The sequence below is a fragment of the Elephantulus edwardii genome, unplaced genomic scaffold, assembly GCF_000299155.1.
Source record: "Elephantulus edwardii isolate Elephantulus edwardi_28Jun2011 unplaced genomic scaffold, EleEdw1.0 scaffold00026, whole genome shotgun sequence".
Taxonomy (NCBI): domain Eukaryota; kingdom Metazoa; phylum Chordata; class Mammalia; order Macroscelidea; family Macroscelididae; genus Elephantulus; species Elephantulus edwardii.
The window spans coordinates 17893970-17912595 of NW_006399776.1; the positions used below are offsets into that span (position 1 = coordinate 17893970).

At 37.1% G+C, this 18626-nt stretch overlaps 2 protein-coding genes and 1 pseudogene across 2 annotated transcripts; 1 reads left to right on the plus strand and 2 right to left on the minus strand.

Annotated features, from left to right (window-relative positions):
- Window positions 1-4852: 4852 nt before the first annotated feature.
- Window positions 4853-5146, minus strand: LOC102850526 (U6 snRNA-associated Sm-like protein LSm5-like). Its single transcript, XM_006883238.1, has one exon. It carries the CDS (start codon window positions 5144-5146, stop codon window positions 4853-4855), a length of 294 nt encoding a protein of 97 aa, XP_006883300.1.
- Window positions 5147-6314: 1168 nt separating this feature from the next.
- On the minus strand, window positions 6315-9697 carry LOC102850939 (annotated as a pseudogene).
- A 2798-nt stretch (window positions 9698-12495) lies between these two features.
- On the plus strand, window positions 12496-13431 carry LOC102851357 (olfactory receptor 4F15-like). Its single transcript, XM_006883239.1, has one exon. It carries the CDS (start codon window positions 12496-12498, stop codon window positions 13429-13431), a length of 936 nt encoding a protein of 311 aa, XP_006883301.1.
- The last annotated feature ends 5195 nt before the right edge of the window (window positions 13432-18626 follow it).

Here is an 18626-nt window from a genome sequence, read left to right on the forward strand (position 1 = left end):
GATTACATTGATTGTTTTTCTTATGTTGAACCATTCTTGCATACCTGTTATGAATCCCACTTGGTCATGGTGAATTATTTTTTTGTTGTACCGTTGAATTCTATTGGCCAGGATTTTATTCAGGATTTTCATATTTATATTCACAAGAGATATTGGCTTGTAATTTTCGGTTTTGATGGTGTTCTTTCCTGGCTTTAGTATCAAGGATATGTTTGCTTCATAGAATGAGTGTGGAAAAATTCCATCTTTTTCTATTTTCTGAAATAGTTTATGTAGGATCGGTGACAATTCTTCTCTGAAAGTTTGGTAAAATTCATTCGTTAAACCATCTGGTCCAGGGATTTTTTTGGCTGGATGTTGTTTTATTACCTTTTCAATTTCTTCTTTTGTAATGGGTCTGTTCAAGTGTTCAATATCGGTTTATGTCAGTTTAGATAGGTTGTGAATGTCTAAGTATTTGTCCATTTCCTCTAGATTTTCATATTTGTTTGAGCATAGTTTTTCCATAATATTCTAATGTTAGCATTTTTATTTTAGTTGGTTCTGTTGTGATGTTGCATGATCATCTCTTATTTTGATTATTTGTGTCTTTACTTTCTTTTGTTAGTTTTGCTAGTGGTTTGTAGGTTTTATTGACCTTTTCAAAGAACCAGCTCCTAGTTTTGCTGATGGTTTCAATTGTTTTCTGATTTTCCATTTCATTTATTTCTCCTCTTATTTTTCTAATGGAAGCAGGAGTGGCATCTACTTCCATAATAGCTTGCCTCCAGAAATCCTATGAACCTGGAGAAAGGATGGAAATCCCACAAGTGTTGAGGACTTTCGTTCCACAGCACTTAACAACAACAATTTTTATAATATCAGTTTATTTACGGGGTGTTGGGTTTCCTTGCTGTACTTTTTCAGTTTGTTGGAGATGTTGGGTTAGAGAGTCAATGGTTATTTTTTCTAGCCTTTTTATGTGTTTGTATATTGCCACCGATTGATCTCTGATTATTGCTTGGGCTGTTTCCCAGAGATTTTGGTAAGTGATGTTTTTATTGTCATTTGTTTCAAGAAACGTTTTAATTTCATTTTGTATTTCTTCTCATACCCAGTCATGTTTAAGCAAGGTGCTGTTCAGCTTCCAAATGTGTAGGGGTTTATTTCATCCTTTATCCTCTTGTTATTTTCTAATTTTGTAGCATTGTGGTTTGAGAAGATTCTTTGTATTATTTCTATGTTTTGTTTTGTTTTTATTTATTGATGCTTGCTTTGTGACCTAAAATGGCATATATTCTGGAGAATGTTCCATACACATTAGAGAAGAAGGTACACTGTGCTTTTAGAGGGTGCATTAGCCTATAAATATCTATGAGATTGAGTTGGTTGATTGTGTGGTTTAATTCTTCAGTACCTTTGCTAAGTTTCTTTCTGGTAGCTCTATCTTTTCCTGAGAGTGGTGTATTGAAGTCTCCAACTACTATAGTAGTGTTGTTTATTTCCTTTTTCAGTTTTGTTAATGTATGTTTTATATGTTTTGTAGGTCTTTCATTTGATGCATAGATATTTATTATTGTTATATCCTCTTGTTCTATTGACCCTTTCAGCATTATGCAGTGACCTTCTTTGTCCTTTGTGATGGTTTTGCATTGAAATTTCTTTCATCAGAGATTAATACTGCTACTCCTGCTTTTTTCTTTTTGCCATTTGCTTTTCCCCCCACCCTTTTATTTTTAGTCTTTATCTTCAATTTTTAGGTATGTCTCTTGTAGGCAACATATTGTTGTATTTGTTTTTTATACAATCTGCTACTCTTTTCCTCTTCAGTGATGCATTTAAACCATTCACATTCAGTGTGATTACTGAGAGGCAAAGTTTTTATTGCTATCATTTTGTTCCGTTATTTTGGTATTGTTGCTAGTTACTTTGGCCCATCCTGCTTTCTGTGACACTTCTGTAAGAAGGAAATCTCTCAGTGTTTCTTGCAATGTTGGTCTTGTTCTTACAAACCCCCTTAGGTTCTGTCTTTCTGGGAATATCTTGATCTCTTTTTCATATTTGATGGACAGTTTTGCTGGGTACAGTATTCTTGGTTGACAGTTGCATTCTTTGAGTGTTTGATATATGTCATTCCACTGTCTTCTTGCTCAAATGGTTTCTGTTGAGAAACTGGCACTTAATTTTATCTGCTCTCCCTTATGGGTTACTCTTTGTTTTTCCGTCCCTGCTTTCAGAATTCTCTCCTTATCTTTGTTTCTGGAAAATTTGACAATGAAACAACTTGGTGTTTTTCTTTTGGGGTCTATTCTATATGGTGTTCGCTCAGCTTCTTGAATATATAGTCTCTCATTCTTCATTATGCCTGAAAAGTATTCCTGTAGTAATTCTTCCACAACTTTTTCAGTGCCTTTAATTACTTCTTCCTGTTCTGGGATTCCAATGATGCACACGTTACTTCTCTTGATGGAGTTCCACATCATTCTTAGGTTTTCTTCTTTTTCCTTATTTTTTGATTCTGCTTTTGCTCTAGCAGATCAGTTGGTCAGTGTTGACAATTCAATCTTTTATTTCACTGTTTCTGTGTTCCATCTCTTCAACTCTGTTCATGTGTCCCTCCATCATGTTGACACAGCATCTGAAACCTTGGACTTCAAATTTTGAATTGTGGTTTCTTGTTTTTCCAGTGCCTCTAATGCCTCATTAGTTTTATGTGCATTGTTCTGAATTATTCTTTTAAGCTCCTCCTGTTTTTTGCTTGCAGTGTCCTGTAATTTTTCAAGTGTGTTTTTCACCTATTGAAAATATTCAGTCATTGTTCTTTTGAATTCTGTGTCATAAAGTTCCATCAGACTTTCTGGCTTCAGGAAATCCATTGCTACTGTGTCTCTTTTTGGGGTGACATGTTGCTTTGGGTTTTATTTAGAGTGAGGTAGTCTGCTTCTTTTGGGACATTGCTGTTATAGAGTGTTTTGTGCCTCAGATGATAGTTGGTTCTTGGTCTGACGTCACTACTCCAAAGGAAGGTTGGGCAGGTAGGTACACAAGCAGATGCATGTAGGGTGGGTGCATGAACAAACACACACTGGGGTGTGATGGGGAGATGTGCACAGAGATGCACATGGGAGGGGAGTAAGGGGGAGACTTCACTCAATTTCCCACTGTCCTGCTTGCTCCTGGTGGGTGGGTCCAGCTGTGGCTCACTGCTCCCTGTTGTGGCTTACTGCTCTCCACGATGGCTCACTGCACCTCACAGAGGCTCACTGTACCCTACTGACACTTGCTGCACCCCGTTGGTGTTTGCAGCTTCCATGGCTCTCAAATGCCCATGTTGATCCACAGCAATGTTTTGAGAACCACCTATATATTTGTGCTCTGTTTTTGAGACAGCAGTTTGTTTCCCAAAGTATCTTAGTGACCACAGAGGAAACCTGTTGTTACTTTTTAGAAATGGCTTTTCACCTCCTTCAAGATGCACAGGACCTCCCTGTTGCCCGAGTTAGGGACCCCACATGGTCAGGCCTGACAGCAGTTTGTTCCCCAAAATACCTGCATGAGCATGAAGGAAGCCTGTTGTTCCCTTCTGGAAGTGGCTTCTTATGTCCATCAAAGAGCCCAGGATCTCTCTGTTGCCCAAGTTTAGGGGTCCTACGTGGTCAGGAAAGACAGCAGTTTATTTCCCAAAGTACCTGCTTGCTCCTGGCAGGTGCATCTCATAGCAGCTCAGTAGGCGGCTTCTGGCTAGGACTCAGCCGGCAGCTTCCGCTAGGGCCCATGGCACACTGCTCCTGAGTGGTCAAGTTAGATAGCAGATCCTCCACTCCCAAATAACTGTGGGAGCAGAGCAGACAGCACTGTCCCATGCTCCTTCCTGCCATCCTGCGCTCCTTTCTGCACAAGGTCCTAACTTTTAAGGAACCAGAAATTTATCTATCTAACAGATTCTTTTCTTAAAGATTACTTCTAGGGCTACTTTGGAGATTATGTTTATTGTCGTGTATATCTATAACATGTTGTTGCTGTGTACTATCAAGTTGAAATTGACCCATAGCTGACCCTCTGGGGGGTATTCATAGGCAAGTATGTGCTTTTTTTAAAAACAAATTCATTTATTGAGAATACTATGCACATATTTTAAAATATTGCGTATTTGATATGGAACAATACTTTCCATTTAAATTCAAAAGAGGATTTAAATGATGGTTTAAAAACAGTAAATTCAAGAAGAATGCATTTTAGTGCTGCTGAAGCGAGCACAAGAAGAATGAGTTTTAAAATAAAAATTATAGTTAGAAAGTCCAAGATGTACAGCAAAATGTTATAATTTTTTTCTTTTTACTTCACTGCTCTTTGTACAACATGTATATATGAGCTGTATGTTTTTTTTTTTTTTTTACTTTTAATAAAGGTTAACAGAATCTGGAACCGGTAGAAAATCCTTCAGTATCTTGTTCTGAATTTAATTTTCCTAGTTATTGCTTCTAAGTTTTTAAACACACTTGCTCAAAATTTAAGCTCATTTTGTTTGGATCAATTCTAGTTTGAGGATCAAATGGTCATATAAATGATAAAGCAAATGGGCATAAAATGTGAGGAAAACAAGTGACAAAATAACCACAAACTTTGTCCTATTGGCCGTTACAGAATAGTAAATTTATAGTTAACCAAAAATATTTTTATTTTGGTCTTCAAATAGCAAACTGTTTACTTTTCTCCCAAGAAAATCATGATTAACTGATAAAAATTGGCATTTACAATTTATCTCAAAACATTTCCCTGTAATGGGAAACCTAGCATTACAGAATTTCAAGATTAAAAAGTTAAAAAAAAAATCAATTTTGTTGCCTTTATAAAACAAAACAGGAGCTAGCAATCAGTCAAGAAAATCCCCTCTTATTTCAGGCCCTTCTCCTCCAGGAACCAGCACTGTTATATTATTTCTATTGAGCAGAATCTGATCTAATTTAGTAATTCTGCTTCCTTCTGGTGTGATTCCAAACTCAGTGACATCTTCCAAGACCATATTGACAAAGTCATCAAAACTTAGAAGCGTGCCAACAATTTCCTTATCTCTTTTCATCAGTATGTGAATCCTTGATCCTATACATTTGTCCACAAGTTCTAGTGGCAGTAGTTGCAATGGGTTGGTGGTAGCATTAGCCATCATGGCTACTCCAAAAGTGGTTTTTCCATAGGCAGTTATGTTGTTGTTGTTGACTGTTGATGAGTCAAGGATGACTCATAGTGACCTATGAAGAAAAAGTCTTTCTATAACTATCAACATTTATCAAAGTTCATAGAGTTTCCAGAGGCATATTGTTTAGGAAGTAGATGCTGCTCCTGTTTCCAATAGGCAAGTATATATTACATAAAATAAAAATATATGCATATGTTTTATATCTATATATAATAATCTCTCTCTCTCTCTCTTTATCATCTATCTATCTCTATATCTATGGAAGGGCAATGATGTTAGTCTGGAGACTAAGGTGCACCTGATACAGGTGGTGGTCTTTGCAATCACTTGCTATGCATCGGAGAGCTGGACAATGACTAGGGATGATGGAAGGAGAATTGCTGCCTTTGAGCTTTAGTGCTGGAGAAGAGTATTGAATATACCATGGACTAGTAAGAGAACAAACAAGTTCGCCCTGGAGAGGGTAAAACCAGGCTGCTTCTTGGAGGCAAGGATTCTGAAGCTTTGTCTGACATACTTTGGATATGGTGCAACTGGAGTCAGTCCTTGGAGAGGGACGTTGTGCTTGGGAGGGTGGAGGGACAGTGCAGGAGAGGAAGATCCTTGATGAGATGGATTGATTCAGTGACTAAGGTAATAGTGGTAGGTGTGTCGGAGACAGTGAGATTGGCACAGGACAGAACAGGGTTTAGGGCTGTTGTACATAGGGTCACTATGAGTCACAGGCAACTTGATGGAATATAACAACAACACATGAATTACATGTATAGTGTTAAGGAACTGCACTGCAATCCCAAAGGCAAATCCATTAGCTGCTCTGCAGAAGAAGGATGGGCAATCTCCTGTGTAATTATCTGCCTCTGAAAATCCACTGGAGGGTCAGTTCTAACTCGACAGAACACAACAACAACAACAATAGCAACATATATTTATATATATTTTTTGAATGATATACCACATTTATTAGTCATAAAACAACTATTTCAGTACAGGTATTAAAACACAGTAATTTGAGGGTTGGTTGTTATTTCTTTTAACTATAAACAATGCTGGGAATTTATTTATAGATGGCTTTGTTATTGTTTGTTTCTTTCATATTTATATTTTTATATACACATGCAAGAATATATATGTGTAGTTATATTAAAGATTCACCTAATAACTCCTGTTTATTCTGTATTCTGAAGTTTAATTCTAAACTTTCCATGAAATACACATGATTTTGATTAACTTGCCCATAAGCAAATGTCTTGCCCATAAGCAAATTCTCGCCAGGCATTGAACCCCACTAAAACTAAATGAGTTAGTAGGAATTGCACATAAAAATTGATAAAAATCCTGTCTCAGTTTTGTCTCCTCTCCAGTGACTCATTACAAGTTTGTTTTGGTTTGTTTTTTTTTTAAAAAAAAAAACACCTTACCAAACCACTTGGGTTCCAGGAACAATTCCCTTGACCACCAAAAGTAAGTTTAAGTATAGGTTTCTGTAGTATCGCTTGGTCACTATTCTCCAATGCTGTTATCTACATAAGCAGAAGTCAGATACCAAGGTACTTTAATTCCCTGAAGATGCTGTGGTCTGGGAACAGGTAGGTGAAAGATTAGACATCAAGATAATAATGGTGAGGAAGATAAGACATCAAGTAAGTTTTTGCTTGTGGACAGGTTGATTATAATAAAGGGAGAAAGAAATGGATTACTCTTTTGAGAATGGCAAATAGCTGATTTTGTTTTTACTTCTCAAAAAACCCCTCATTGATTTTTCTAGTATGTTTTTGGAGGTATAAATTGCACGGGAGAATTATTGCTCTTTATCCCAGGTAGTCACTGGTGGATTCGAACTGATAGAGAGGTGTGGCCATTGGGCTAGCAGTCCTACTCCCTACAGACAACACCATCAGTCAGAGTGAAGCCATGGCTATGGAGGAGAGACAGGGTCAGGAGAATGCAATGCCTTCAGCATAGGTAAGGAGAGAGTGGTGGGGATTCAAATAGAAGCTGTGGTTGTACTATTGTTAGAACATCTGGCTGCTAACCAGAAAGTCCCTGCAAGACAGTTCTGAACCTTATAGTTTCATTGTCCTTTTTATTTTTTTTAATCAGAGCTTTTTCTTTTTGTTCTAGAGGATCAGCTATGGGTTAATTCCAGCTTGATAGCACAGCAACAACACAGGGTTGCTCGGAGTATTATTCAAGCTAAAACGAATGAGGCATTTTGTTTTTGGTTTTTTTTTTTTCAAACTTGGCATTCAAAGAGTTATTTAGTAAGATATTTTTTTATTCCAATCTCTCTTCCTTTCTAGGACTGAAGGAAAATGGATAATACATACAAATGAAAAGTCTTGTTTTCACTTGTTTGTTTTTCTTTCTCAATAGAAAAGCTATACAAGGAAGAAGTCCAATAAAAATGAATGCTACATATTATTTTTGGGGACCCAAATCAAATGACACAGAATTTGGAGAAGGATTGACTGTATAAAATGCCTTCCTGAGAACTCACTGGATTTACAAAACAATTGTGATGCAGAAAAACTGAAATCATGGTATTAACTACTATAATGAGTGTTTGTTGGACTTTTTGTTCTCTTATTTTGACCTTCTCAGTATAATATAGGTGTAGATAAGAGTAAGGAAAGAATAAATGTAACCATTAGAGTTTAAGCCAGAAATATTCAGAGGAGTGGTAAAGGGAAGCAATAACTTAATTCCATGAGTTAATTCAAGTGGAGTAGGATATATTTGAGAAATTCCTAAAACCATTTATATCTATATTTTTACTTTCACTGAGCAACAGACAAGTTATGGTAGACTTAAAGAACCAGAAAGTTAGAATCAATGAAGAAATTTTTGCCTTTTAGAATGATAGATGGATAGGAATGGTTGAACAAAAGAATTACTGACTTCTCAAGTAATATATCTTAGATGATTTAGATATGACAATATTGACTTATGTGGGCTGAAGCAAAATTTTTCTTTATATCCTTAAGGAGTTATTTTTGTGGCATTATTATTGTAACATTGATCCTATTTTCCTCAACTATAAACTTTGAAATGGATGAGACTCTCTTCTGGGAGATTGACCAAATTTATGTAAGTCTACAAAATAGATAAAGGTACGAAGAAAGCAAAATTTGTAGAGCTACAATTTTTAATTGAATAAACTTCAAGGAAAATGGTGTATACTAGCAGATAGAAATTCAGAAAGAAAAAAAAAGTCCAGATCATTCTAGTAGAACAATCTCAGTTTATCCTGACAAAAATCTAAAACACAAGTTATACACATTTCAGCATCATCAGGTTTTGTATGTTTGTTTTGCTTTCTCTTTTCTTTTTTTTAAAAGGTTCACCTTTTTCCTATGTCCTAGCCCAATTCACCACTCTATTTTTTTTTTTTAAGCAGCGTGTTTAATTGAATGAGTTCCATAAACTATACACAAAGTTTCCAACCATCATCATTCCAGTGAAGTACAAAACATTAAGTTACAGCCTGTGGGAACAGAAGGGTGTACCAAGGTGACAACTTCCTATCCTGGCTGCTTGTAGGGTAGGGAGTGGGGAAGGTCTTTTATTTTTTAAAACCAAGTCCCTCATTTCAATGTACAAAAGACTACTCTGATTTGATATTAAACTGTACTGAAACAAAATGGACTAAAAAGCAAATACTACTCTGTGTTGGAGCAGAGGTGGGAGAAAGAATGAGTCCTTCAAATCAGGAGTGGAGGGAAACAGTTGGAGGAAGGTTCTGTGACTGTGACCCCAAGGGATCACCCACTCCTTTTTTACTTTTGGTGGTCTCAGGAAAGCTTGATTTTTCTTCTCTTTCTTGCCTTTTGTGTTTGCTTGGAAATTTTGCCAGTTATCCACACTACCGTCTCTACTTTCCTCGAAGTTTTCCTGCCACTCCCTCTCTCGTTTGGCTTTTTTCTTGGGCTTCAATCTCTTCTTCCCTTTGTCGCTTCCTTTCATGCATCTCTTTGGCTTCTCTTTCTTTTCTTTTAATTTCCAGTTCAGCAAAGAGCTTCATGGTCTGTTTGTTTACTGCCTGTGTGAACAGCTCAGGATCGTCTTCTTCCACGTTTGTAGGTTTCCCTTCCATCTTTAATTGCTTTTTTCGCTCTTTTACAGTGTGTTCCACGTTAATCTTTTTCTGCCTGTGTTACATCCAGCGCCCTCTTCTTTTGTTCCTGATCCAGCAGCAACTTGTAAGCTTTGTCCATAGCTTCAAAGGCCTTTTGTGCTCGGTCAGCATCATCTTGATTTTTGTCAGGATGCACCAAGATAGATAACTGCCGAAATCTCTTTTATTTCCTCATCTGTCACTTCAGGATCTAGCTGAAGAACCTCAAAGGGGTTCAAGTTGAAGTAGGAGGAACCAGGACGGGTCAATCTCTCAATCTGATTTTTGGATGTTAAAACCGAATCTCTCTTTTCTATTTGCTTCACCTCACTGTACAAGGTCATAAACGCGTCCTCTGTGCCGCCTCCAACGCCCGAAGCCCGGCTCTCCCCAGAAGTCGCCATTTCTCCAACCCCAATTCACTACTCTATTGGAAATTTACAACTGTCATGTTTACTATTTTCCTAGGTAGGCTCTTTATACTTGAACAGCATCAGATGTTTCCAATTTATTTGACTTTTTTTACTATTAAAACTTCCAGTTGCTCATGCTGGCTCTATAAAGTGGTCCTGGCAATCTAGAGAAGAAACATAGAAAACTGATTTTGAGCCATAGAAGTTCCTAGCTTAATGCACAGTCTCTTAACATTGTTACTATTGACATTAAAACTTACACACACTTGTCTCTCTTCTTTTTAAAACCCCATGACTTCCTTTCTTCTTCAGGAAATCTTGAAAAGCTCTACCTGGTCTGTGTTGATGCTAACTCTCCAATGTTGTCTTCCACACTCAAGTTAAGCCCTCTCTTTTGAGTTCTTTGAGCATGCCCACTAAGATCAAATCCCAGACATTTTTTCTATTCTCTCTGCCTGGAATTGTTGCCTAGACACCTTCGTGACTTGTTCTTCACCTGATTTAGACTTCCACTTAGTCAACATTTTAGCAAAAACTTCTTTGTCAATAATACTTATAACATTTTACATCTCTCCCTATATCTTTTCTTTGTTTACTTTTTCTCCATTTTATAATCATCATGTAGTATACAACCTAGCTTCTATGTCTATTTCTCTTGTATTTGTATCTTTTTCTGCCAAAGGTAGTTAATGAAGATAAGAATTTTTACCTGTTTTGTTCTTGGCTGCACTTGACTAGTTTTTCGCACACAGCAAGTCTTTGATAAATATTTGTTGAATTAACTGTATATTATATACCATATATTTTATATATTATGAAGCTATTCCTTGGAAAGGGACGTCATGCTTGAAAATAAGAGAGTGTCAGTAAAGAATAGGAAGCCCTCCAATGTGATGAGAAGATGTGATGACTTCAGCAATGGGCTGTAGTGTGTCAGAGGTGATGATGGCACAGAATAGGTCAGGGTTCAGTTTGGCTGTTCATAGGGTCGCTATAAGTCATTCTTGACTTAATGGCACATAATAGCAACAAAAACAATCTTAAATAATACATAAATATTATATAAAAAATGACGTGAAACACTTGCTGCAGAAGGTCAAGGACTGCAGCTTTAAATACAGATTGAAGGTCCGCATCAAGAAAGCAAAGATTCTCACCACTGGACCAATTGACAGCATTATGATAGATGGTGAAGAGAATGAGATTGCTAACAGCTTTAGTTTGCTTGGCTCCACAATCAACACTCTTTGAATCAGCAGCCAAAAAATTAAAAGATGAATTGCATTATGAAAATCTGCCGTCAGGGACCTCGCCAAAGTACTATAGAGCAACGACGTCAATCTGGAGACTAAGGTGCACTTGATCCAGGTCATAGCCTTCACAATTGCTTGCTATGAGTCAGAGAGATTGACAATGACTAGAGATGATTGAAAGAGAATTGATGCCTTTGAGCTGTGATGCTGGAGAAGAGTGTTGCATATACCATGGACTGCTAGGAGAACAAACAGGTTTGTCCTAGAGGGGGTGAAATCAGGTTGCTCCTTGGAGGCAGGATTCTGAGGCTTCGTCTGACACACTTTGGGCGTGTTGTAAGGAGAGACCATTCCTTGGGGAGAGAAATCATGCTTGGAAAGTTGGAGGGACAGCACAAGAGAGGAAGACCCTTGATGAGATGGATTGATTCAATGACTGGGGTAATGAGAATAAGTGTATCAGAGGCAGTAAATTTGGCACAAGATAGAGCAGGTTTCATGGCTATTGTACATAGGGTCACTATGAGTTGCAAATGACTTGACAGCACATAACAACAACAACAACAATAATGACTATTATATATAATGTTTATAGAAACCATTTCAGAACACTCATTAGTTAATTCCAAAAGCATTACATGATATCTAATTATTACAAAATCCTATATATGCAAACCATGAGGACAAAATTTAAGGATAAGATGGTCTATAACCTTGAACAGTTCATAATCACATAGGGGAAAGATTTGATCAACATTTAGTAAGACAAATAAATATGTATGTAGAAGTGGCTTGAGGAAGCCTTGACAGGTTAGATGTCATTTGAACTAGACATAGTTTGAGGAATGTGAAATTCGAAAAAGAGAAATTCTGGATGAACTTAAAAATAAGTCACAGCACCTTTTAAAATTTTTTTTATAAGAATTGCCTTTGAAGTAGAAGTGACATCTACTTCCTACACAACATGCCCCTGAAAACTCTATGAACTTTCATAAATAACTATAGTTATAGAAAGACTTTAGGCCTTTTGTTCATACAGTCGCTATGAGTCCTGCTCTACAACAACAAACAATAATAACAAGAATTGCCTTTATCTAGAAATGTAATTGGTTGTTACTTCTTCTCCAGAGAAAGGATGGCAGACGTGGAGCACCTGAGGACTTGAATATCAAATGCTGTAAGTCTGTGGCTTTCTGCCAAATATGCCACAGACTCATCTAATACCATCCATTAGACTACTGATTTTTCCTCTAGAGTAAGGTCATTGCAACAATCCATTTATTTCTTTATATAGCTACAGCATTAGTGGTCAAAAGGATCTTACTTGATTTTTGGTGAAATACTCAGGTGCTATTTTTATTTTAAAAACCTGTTCTGGAAATCAATGTATTAGAATTTTGTAAATAAACTAATAGAATAAAAAAAAGGAAAAAATTTAGATACTTTTAGGAGGGTGCATTAATATAATGCTATTAATGTAAATTTTCTGATTTTCTTTCTTAAGGTAACATGAGAGTGATCCTATCAAATAAATCAATGAAAGGAGCCAACCACTCAATTGTGTCTGAGTTTGTGCTCCTGGGACTCTCCAGTTCCTGGGAAATTCAACTTCTTCTTTTTTGCTTATCATCTCTGTTCTATGTGTCCAGTATGATGGGAAATCTCCTTATAGTGGTCACTGTAACCACTGATTCTTACTTACATACTCCCATGTATTTTCTGCTTGCCAACCTTTCTGTCATTGACTTGATATTTTGCTCAATTGCAGCACCCAAGATGATATGTGATCTTTTCCGGAAGAAGAAAGTCATCTCTTTTGGAGGCTGTGTGGCTCAAATCTTCTTTAGTCATGCTGTTGGAGGCACGGAGATGGTGCTACTCATAGCCATGGCCTTTGACAGATACGTGGCCATATGTAAACCTCTCCACTACATGACTATCATGAGCCCACGAGTGTGCATTTCAATTTTAGTGCTTTCCTGGACCATTGGTCTCATTCACTCATCGACCCAGTTGGTTTTTGTAGTAGCCTTGCCCTTTTGTGGCCCTAATGTATTAGACAGCTTTTATTGTGACATACCTCGGCTCATCAAACTTGCTTGCACAGATACCTACAAACTGGAATTCATGGTCACTGCTAACAGTGGGTTCATTTCCTTGGGTGCTTTCTTATTGCTTATCCTTTCTTACATCTTTCTCTTGGTCACCCTTCAGAAACACTCCTTAGGTGATTCATCCAAGGCTCTTTCCACTTTGTCAGCTCATATGACTGTGGTGGTTTTATTCTTTGGTCCATTAATTTTTTTCTATATGTGGCCTTCACCTTCAACACATATGGATAAATTCTTAGCTATATTTGATGCAGTTTTGACCCCTTTTCTCAATCCAGTCATCTATACATTCAGAAACAGAGAGATGAAGATGGCAATGAGGCGAGTATTTGGTAAGCTTAAGGATTATAGAAAAAAATAATTTGGATATTTGATTGCTGTTGTTAGATGCCATCAAGTTGAGTATGACTCATAGCAATCCTGTGAACAACAGATCTGAACCCTGTCCTATTATCACAATCTCTGACTCCCTCAAGCTCGTTGTTGCTGCCTTTGAGTCAATCCACCTAGTTGAGGATCTTTCTGTCCTTCAATGACCCTCCACCTTTCCAAGCATGCTGTCCCTCTCTAAAGAATAACCTCTCCTAATAACATGCTCAAAATATATGAGGTGAAGCTTCATCATCTTTGCCTCCAAGGAGCACTCTGGCTGCACCTTGTTCAAGACATATCTTTGTTCATGGAATCTTCAGCACTCTTCATTAAAGCCGCCAAGTTCTCCAAAGAGAATTTTGTATTCTTGTTCAACACCAAGTTCCAGGGCATGGATTTTTCTTCTATCATCCTTAGTCATTGTATAGTTCTCAGATGCATATTAAAATATCAAATTTCCAAATCTCATTCAAAGTCTGCAAAAATAACCCCTATGAAGAAAAGAGAATTTTAAAAAGTTATATATCACTTAATTATCCCTGGGCATTAAACATTCATTTGGAGAGTAATTAATTTTCCCATTGAAGAATGGATGACAGACTTCTCTGAGAAGAAAACCTTTTATATAAAATGTCTAGAAAGAAAAGATTATGCTAACTTTTACTATGTAGTTCAAAGAAAAGTGCCAAGAATAACTTTAATAAATTCTAAATAATGAAATAAGTTTGTTTCTCACAACCATGATACTGTTTTTTAGCTGTCCTGCTTTATAATGAATGTATCCTTAGTTTTATGTTTATTTATCCATTTGTGTCCTATGTGTCTCATTTTTTCACTCTTTCACTTTCTTTATCTTGATGCTTGTCTACGGATTATTCTTAGCAATCATCTTTAGGATCTATAATCACATCCATATTACACTCTACAAATTCTATTCAATGCTCAGTTGGGTATTGTTTTCTGCTTTATTCTCAGTCAAATAAATCAGATGTTGGCAACATTTTTTATAGAGTCAGGTTATGGATTATTTAAATTTTATTCAGCATATGGTCTGTGCTATAAGCACTGTCCACTTTAATATTAAAATTGTCAGACAATACGTAAACAAACAGACATCACAACATTCCAAAACAATTTTATGTAAACAGTGTACAGACTAGATTTTATTCAATGGCTTAATTTGACAACCGGTGAAGTATGTGGTGATTAGAATTTAGATTTTCCTTTTCCACCAGATATAATATTTTCTGTCTTAAAAGAAGACTCTATAATAAAAAACAGTATAGTACAGATTTTGAAATTTATACAGAGCTTTAAGTCTCAGTAGAAGAAATTAACTTGTGTTGTTGTTATTACATTCAATCTAGTCACGTGCGACTCATAGTGACCCTGTGTACAAGAGCCCAAAACCCTGCTCTATCCTGTGCCAAACTCATTGTGTCTGATACAGCCTCTTCCATTACCCCAATCACTGAATTGCTCCATCTCATCAAGAGTCTTCTCCTGTGCTGTCCCTCCAATTTCCCAAACATGGTGTCACTCTCCAAGGACTGGTCCCTCCTTGAAACATGCCCAAAGTATGTTAGATGAAGCTTTAGAATCCTTGCCTCCAAGGAGCAGCCCAGATTCACCATCTCCAGGACAAATCTGTTTTTCTAGCAGTTGACAGTATATTCAACACTCTTCTCCAGGACCACAGCTCAAACACATCAGTTATCTTTCTATCATCCCTAGCCACTGTCCAGCTCTCCAATGCATAGCACACAATTGTGAAGATTATAGTCTGGATCAGGTGCACCTTAGTCTCCAGCCTGATGTCATTGCTCTTTAGAACTCTAAAGTAGTCCCTGATAGCAGACTTTCCCAAAGCAATTTGTCTCTTGATTTCCTGGGTGCTGGTACCAATAGTGTTGACTGTGGAGCCAAGCACTCTAAAACTGTTAACTATCTCAATCTCTTCACCACCCATAATGATGATCTTAGTTGTGAGAATTTTTGTTTTCTTGATGTTGAGCTTCAGTCCATATTGAATAGTGCAGTCCTTGACCTTCTGCAGCAAGTGCTTCAGGTCATCCTCAGTTTCAGCAAGCAGGATTGTGTCGTCTGCATAACGCAGGTTGTTGATGACTCTTCCACCAATCTTGATGCCACATTTCTCCTTGTACAGGCCAGTGTCCTGGAAAATCTGTTCTGCATACTGATTGAAAAGGTAGTGAGACAGAAAACATCCTTGGCAGATTCCTTGTGTTATGCTTCCTAAATTTCTTGTTATTAGGTACTGCCAATGCATCCTTACAATTGTTGCTACATTTAAGCCCATTGTTATAGTCACTGTGGTAATTCTACTTAGGGATGATTGATGCATCTGAGTTGTTGTTTTGAACAAGAGTACTAAATATCCCATGGACTGAGAACAGATAAATCTAGGAGAAAGTGTGACCAAAGTGCTTTTTGGAGGCAAAGATGGTGAAGCTTTGTTTCACATACTTTGGGCAAGTTGCTAGGAGGGGCCACAACTTGGAAAGGTATATAATGCCTAAAAAGAAACAGAGTCGGCAAAAGAGAGGAAGACCCTCAATGAGAGAGTCTGACACAGTGATGATACTAATGGGTTTGGCTTTGTCAGAAATGATGAGGATGACTCAGGATAAAAGAGTAATCATACCTATTGTTTATGTTGTTGTTGTTGTTATGTGCCATTGAGTTGCTTGCGACTCATAGCGACCCTGTATACAACAGCCCTAAACCCTGCTCTATCCTGTGCCAATCTCATTGCCTCTGACACATCCATCCCGATTACCCCAGTCACTGAATCAATCCACCTCATAGAGGGTCTTCCCCTCCTGCTCTGTCCCTCCACTCTACCCAGCATGATGTCCCTCTCTAAAGACCTGTCTCTCCTTACAACATGTCCAAAGTATGTCAGGCGAAGCCCCAGAATCCTTGCCTCCAAGGAGCAGCCTGGTTTAACCCTCTCTAGGATGAATCTATTTGTTTTCTTGGCAGTCCATGGTACATTCAGTACTCTTCTCCAGCACCACAGCTCAAAGGTGTCAAGTCATACTGGACTCAACGGCACATAGCAACAATAACAACAACAACAACAACAACAACAATCTACTGTATTAAACATGATATGTTTTCCATGAGACTGGCCCCTTCTGATTGTATTTCTCAAGTATGAGACAAAGTCTCACCATCTTCACTTCTCTGAATGTTCTAACTGTACTTCTAAAATATATCTGCCTTGTCCATGTTGTTGTTGTTGCTGTTGTTAAGTGCCGTCGAGTCATAGGCAACTCACAGCGACCCTATGAATGAAAGTCCCCCACGCTTGCGTGCTTGACTTTCATCCTTTCTCCAGGTTCATAGGGTTTCCAGAGGCAATCTGTTTTGGAAGTGAAAGCCACTCCTGCTTCCAAGCTTGTTTTAATTGTGGAGCTCCACCAAACACTGTCTACCATGGGTAACCATTATTGCATTTGACATATCAGTGCCACAGTGTTCAGTTTCACAGAAACCATAAGTTACCTCTGTACAGCAAGTGGACAGAGCAGAGTTATATGACCTAGAATGTTTGACCAAAAACAATTAAAAATAGGCCTAAAGGCCATGGATTGAAGTCACCCACCTGTGGCTTGGTAGCATCACTTTCTGTCCACTATGCCAATTGATCTCTTTCTATGCTGTTGTTGTTATTGTTGTTGTTAAGTACCATTGAGTCAAAAGTGACTCATAGGGATCCTATGAACTAAAGATCTGAACATTGTATAACTTTCATCCTGCTAAATATAGAAAGCAAACATCAACAAAACTGAAAAAGGAAATAGACAACACCACTATAGTAGTTGGAGATTTCAGTACACTACTCTCAAAAAAAGAGAGAACTGCCAGAAAGAAACTCAATAAAGATGCTGAAGAATTGTTACACAATAAACCAACTCGATCTCATAGATATTTATAGGCTAATACACCCCCCAAAATCACAGTATACCGTCTTCTCCAATGTGCATGAAATGTTCTTGAGAATAGATCACATTTTAGGTAATCAGACAAGTGTATTTAAAAAAAAAAACCATAGAAAAAATTCAAAGCATCTTTTCAGACAACAATGCTATAAAATTAGAAATTAACAACAAGAGGATAAAGGAGAAAAAACCCCACACATTTGGAAGCTGAACAACACCTTGCTTGAACATGAGTGGGTACTAGAAGAAATGCAAAATGAAATTTAAAAGTTTCTTGAAAACAAATGACAATGAAAACATCACATACCAAAACCTCTGGGAAACAGCCAAAACAGTTATTAGAGGTCAATTTATAGCAATAAGCAAGCACATAAAAAGGCAGGGAAAAAAGGACCATTGACCCTCTAACCCAAATCTCCAAAAAATTGAAAAAAACAATCATCAAGAAAACCCTATACCAGCTAAAATACCTGAAATTATAAAGATTAAGGCAGAAAGAAATTACATAGAAAACAGAAAAACAATTGAAACCATTAACAAAACTAGGAGTTGGTTCTTTGAGAAGGTCAATAAAATCGACAAACTACTAGTGAAACTAACAAAAGAAAAGAAGGAAAAGACCCAAAAAATCTGAAAAAAGATGAAATGGGCAATGTCACAACAGAGCCAACTAAAATAAAAAGGCGAACAATGGAATATTATTAAAAACTATGCTCAAACAAATGTGAAAATCTAGAGGAAATGGACAAATACTTAGGAATGCACAACCTACCTAAATTGACACAAACTGAAATTGAACACATGAACAGACTCATTACAAAAGAAGAAATTGAAAAGGTAATAAAACAACTTTCAGCCAAAAAAGCCCTGGAGCAGATGGTTTTACAAGTGAATTTTATCAAACATTCAGAGAATTACTGTCACCAATCCTACATAAACTATTTCAGAAAATAGAAAAAGAAGGACTTCTCCCAGACTCATTCTATGAAACAAACATATCCTTGATACCAAAACCAGGTAAAGATACCACAAAAATAGAAAACTATAGGTCAATATCTCTCATTAACATAGGTGCAAAAATTCTGGAAAAAAAATCCTGGCCAATAGAATCCAACGATACATCAAAGAAATAATTCATCATGACCAAGTGGGATTCATAACAGGTATGCAAGGATGGTTCAACATAAGAAAAACCATTTATGTAATTCGTCACATT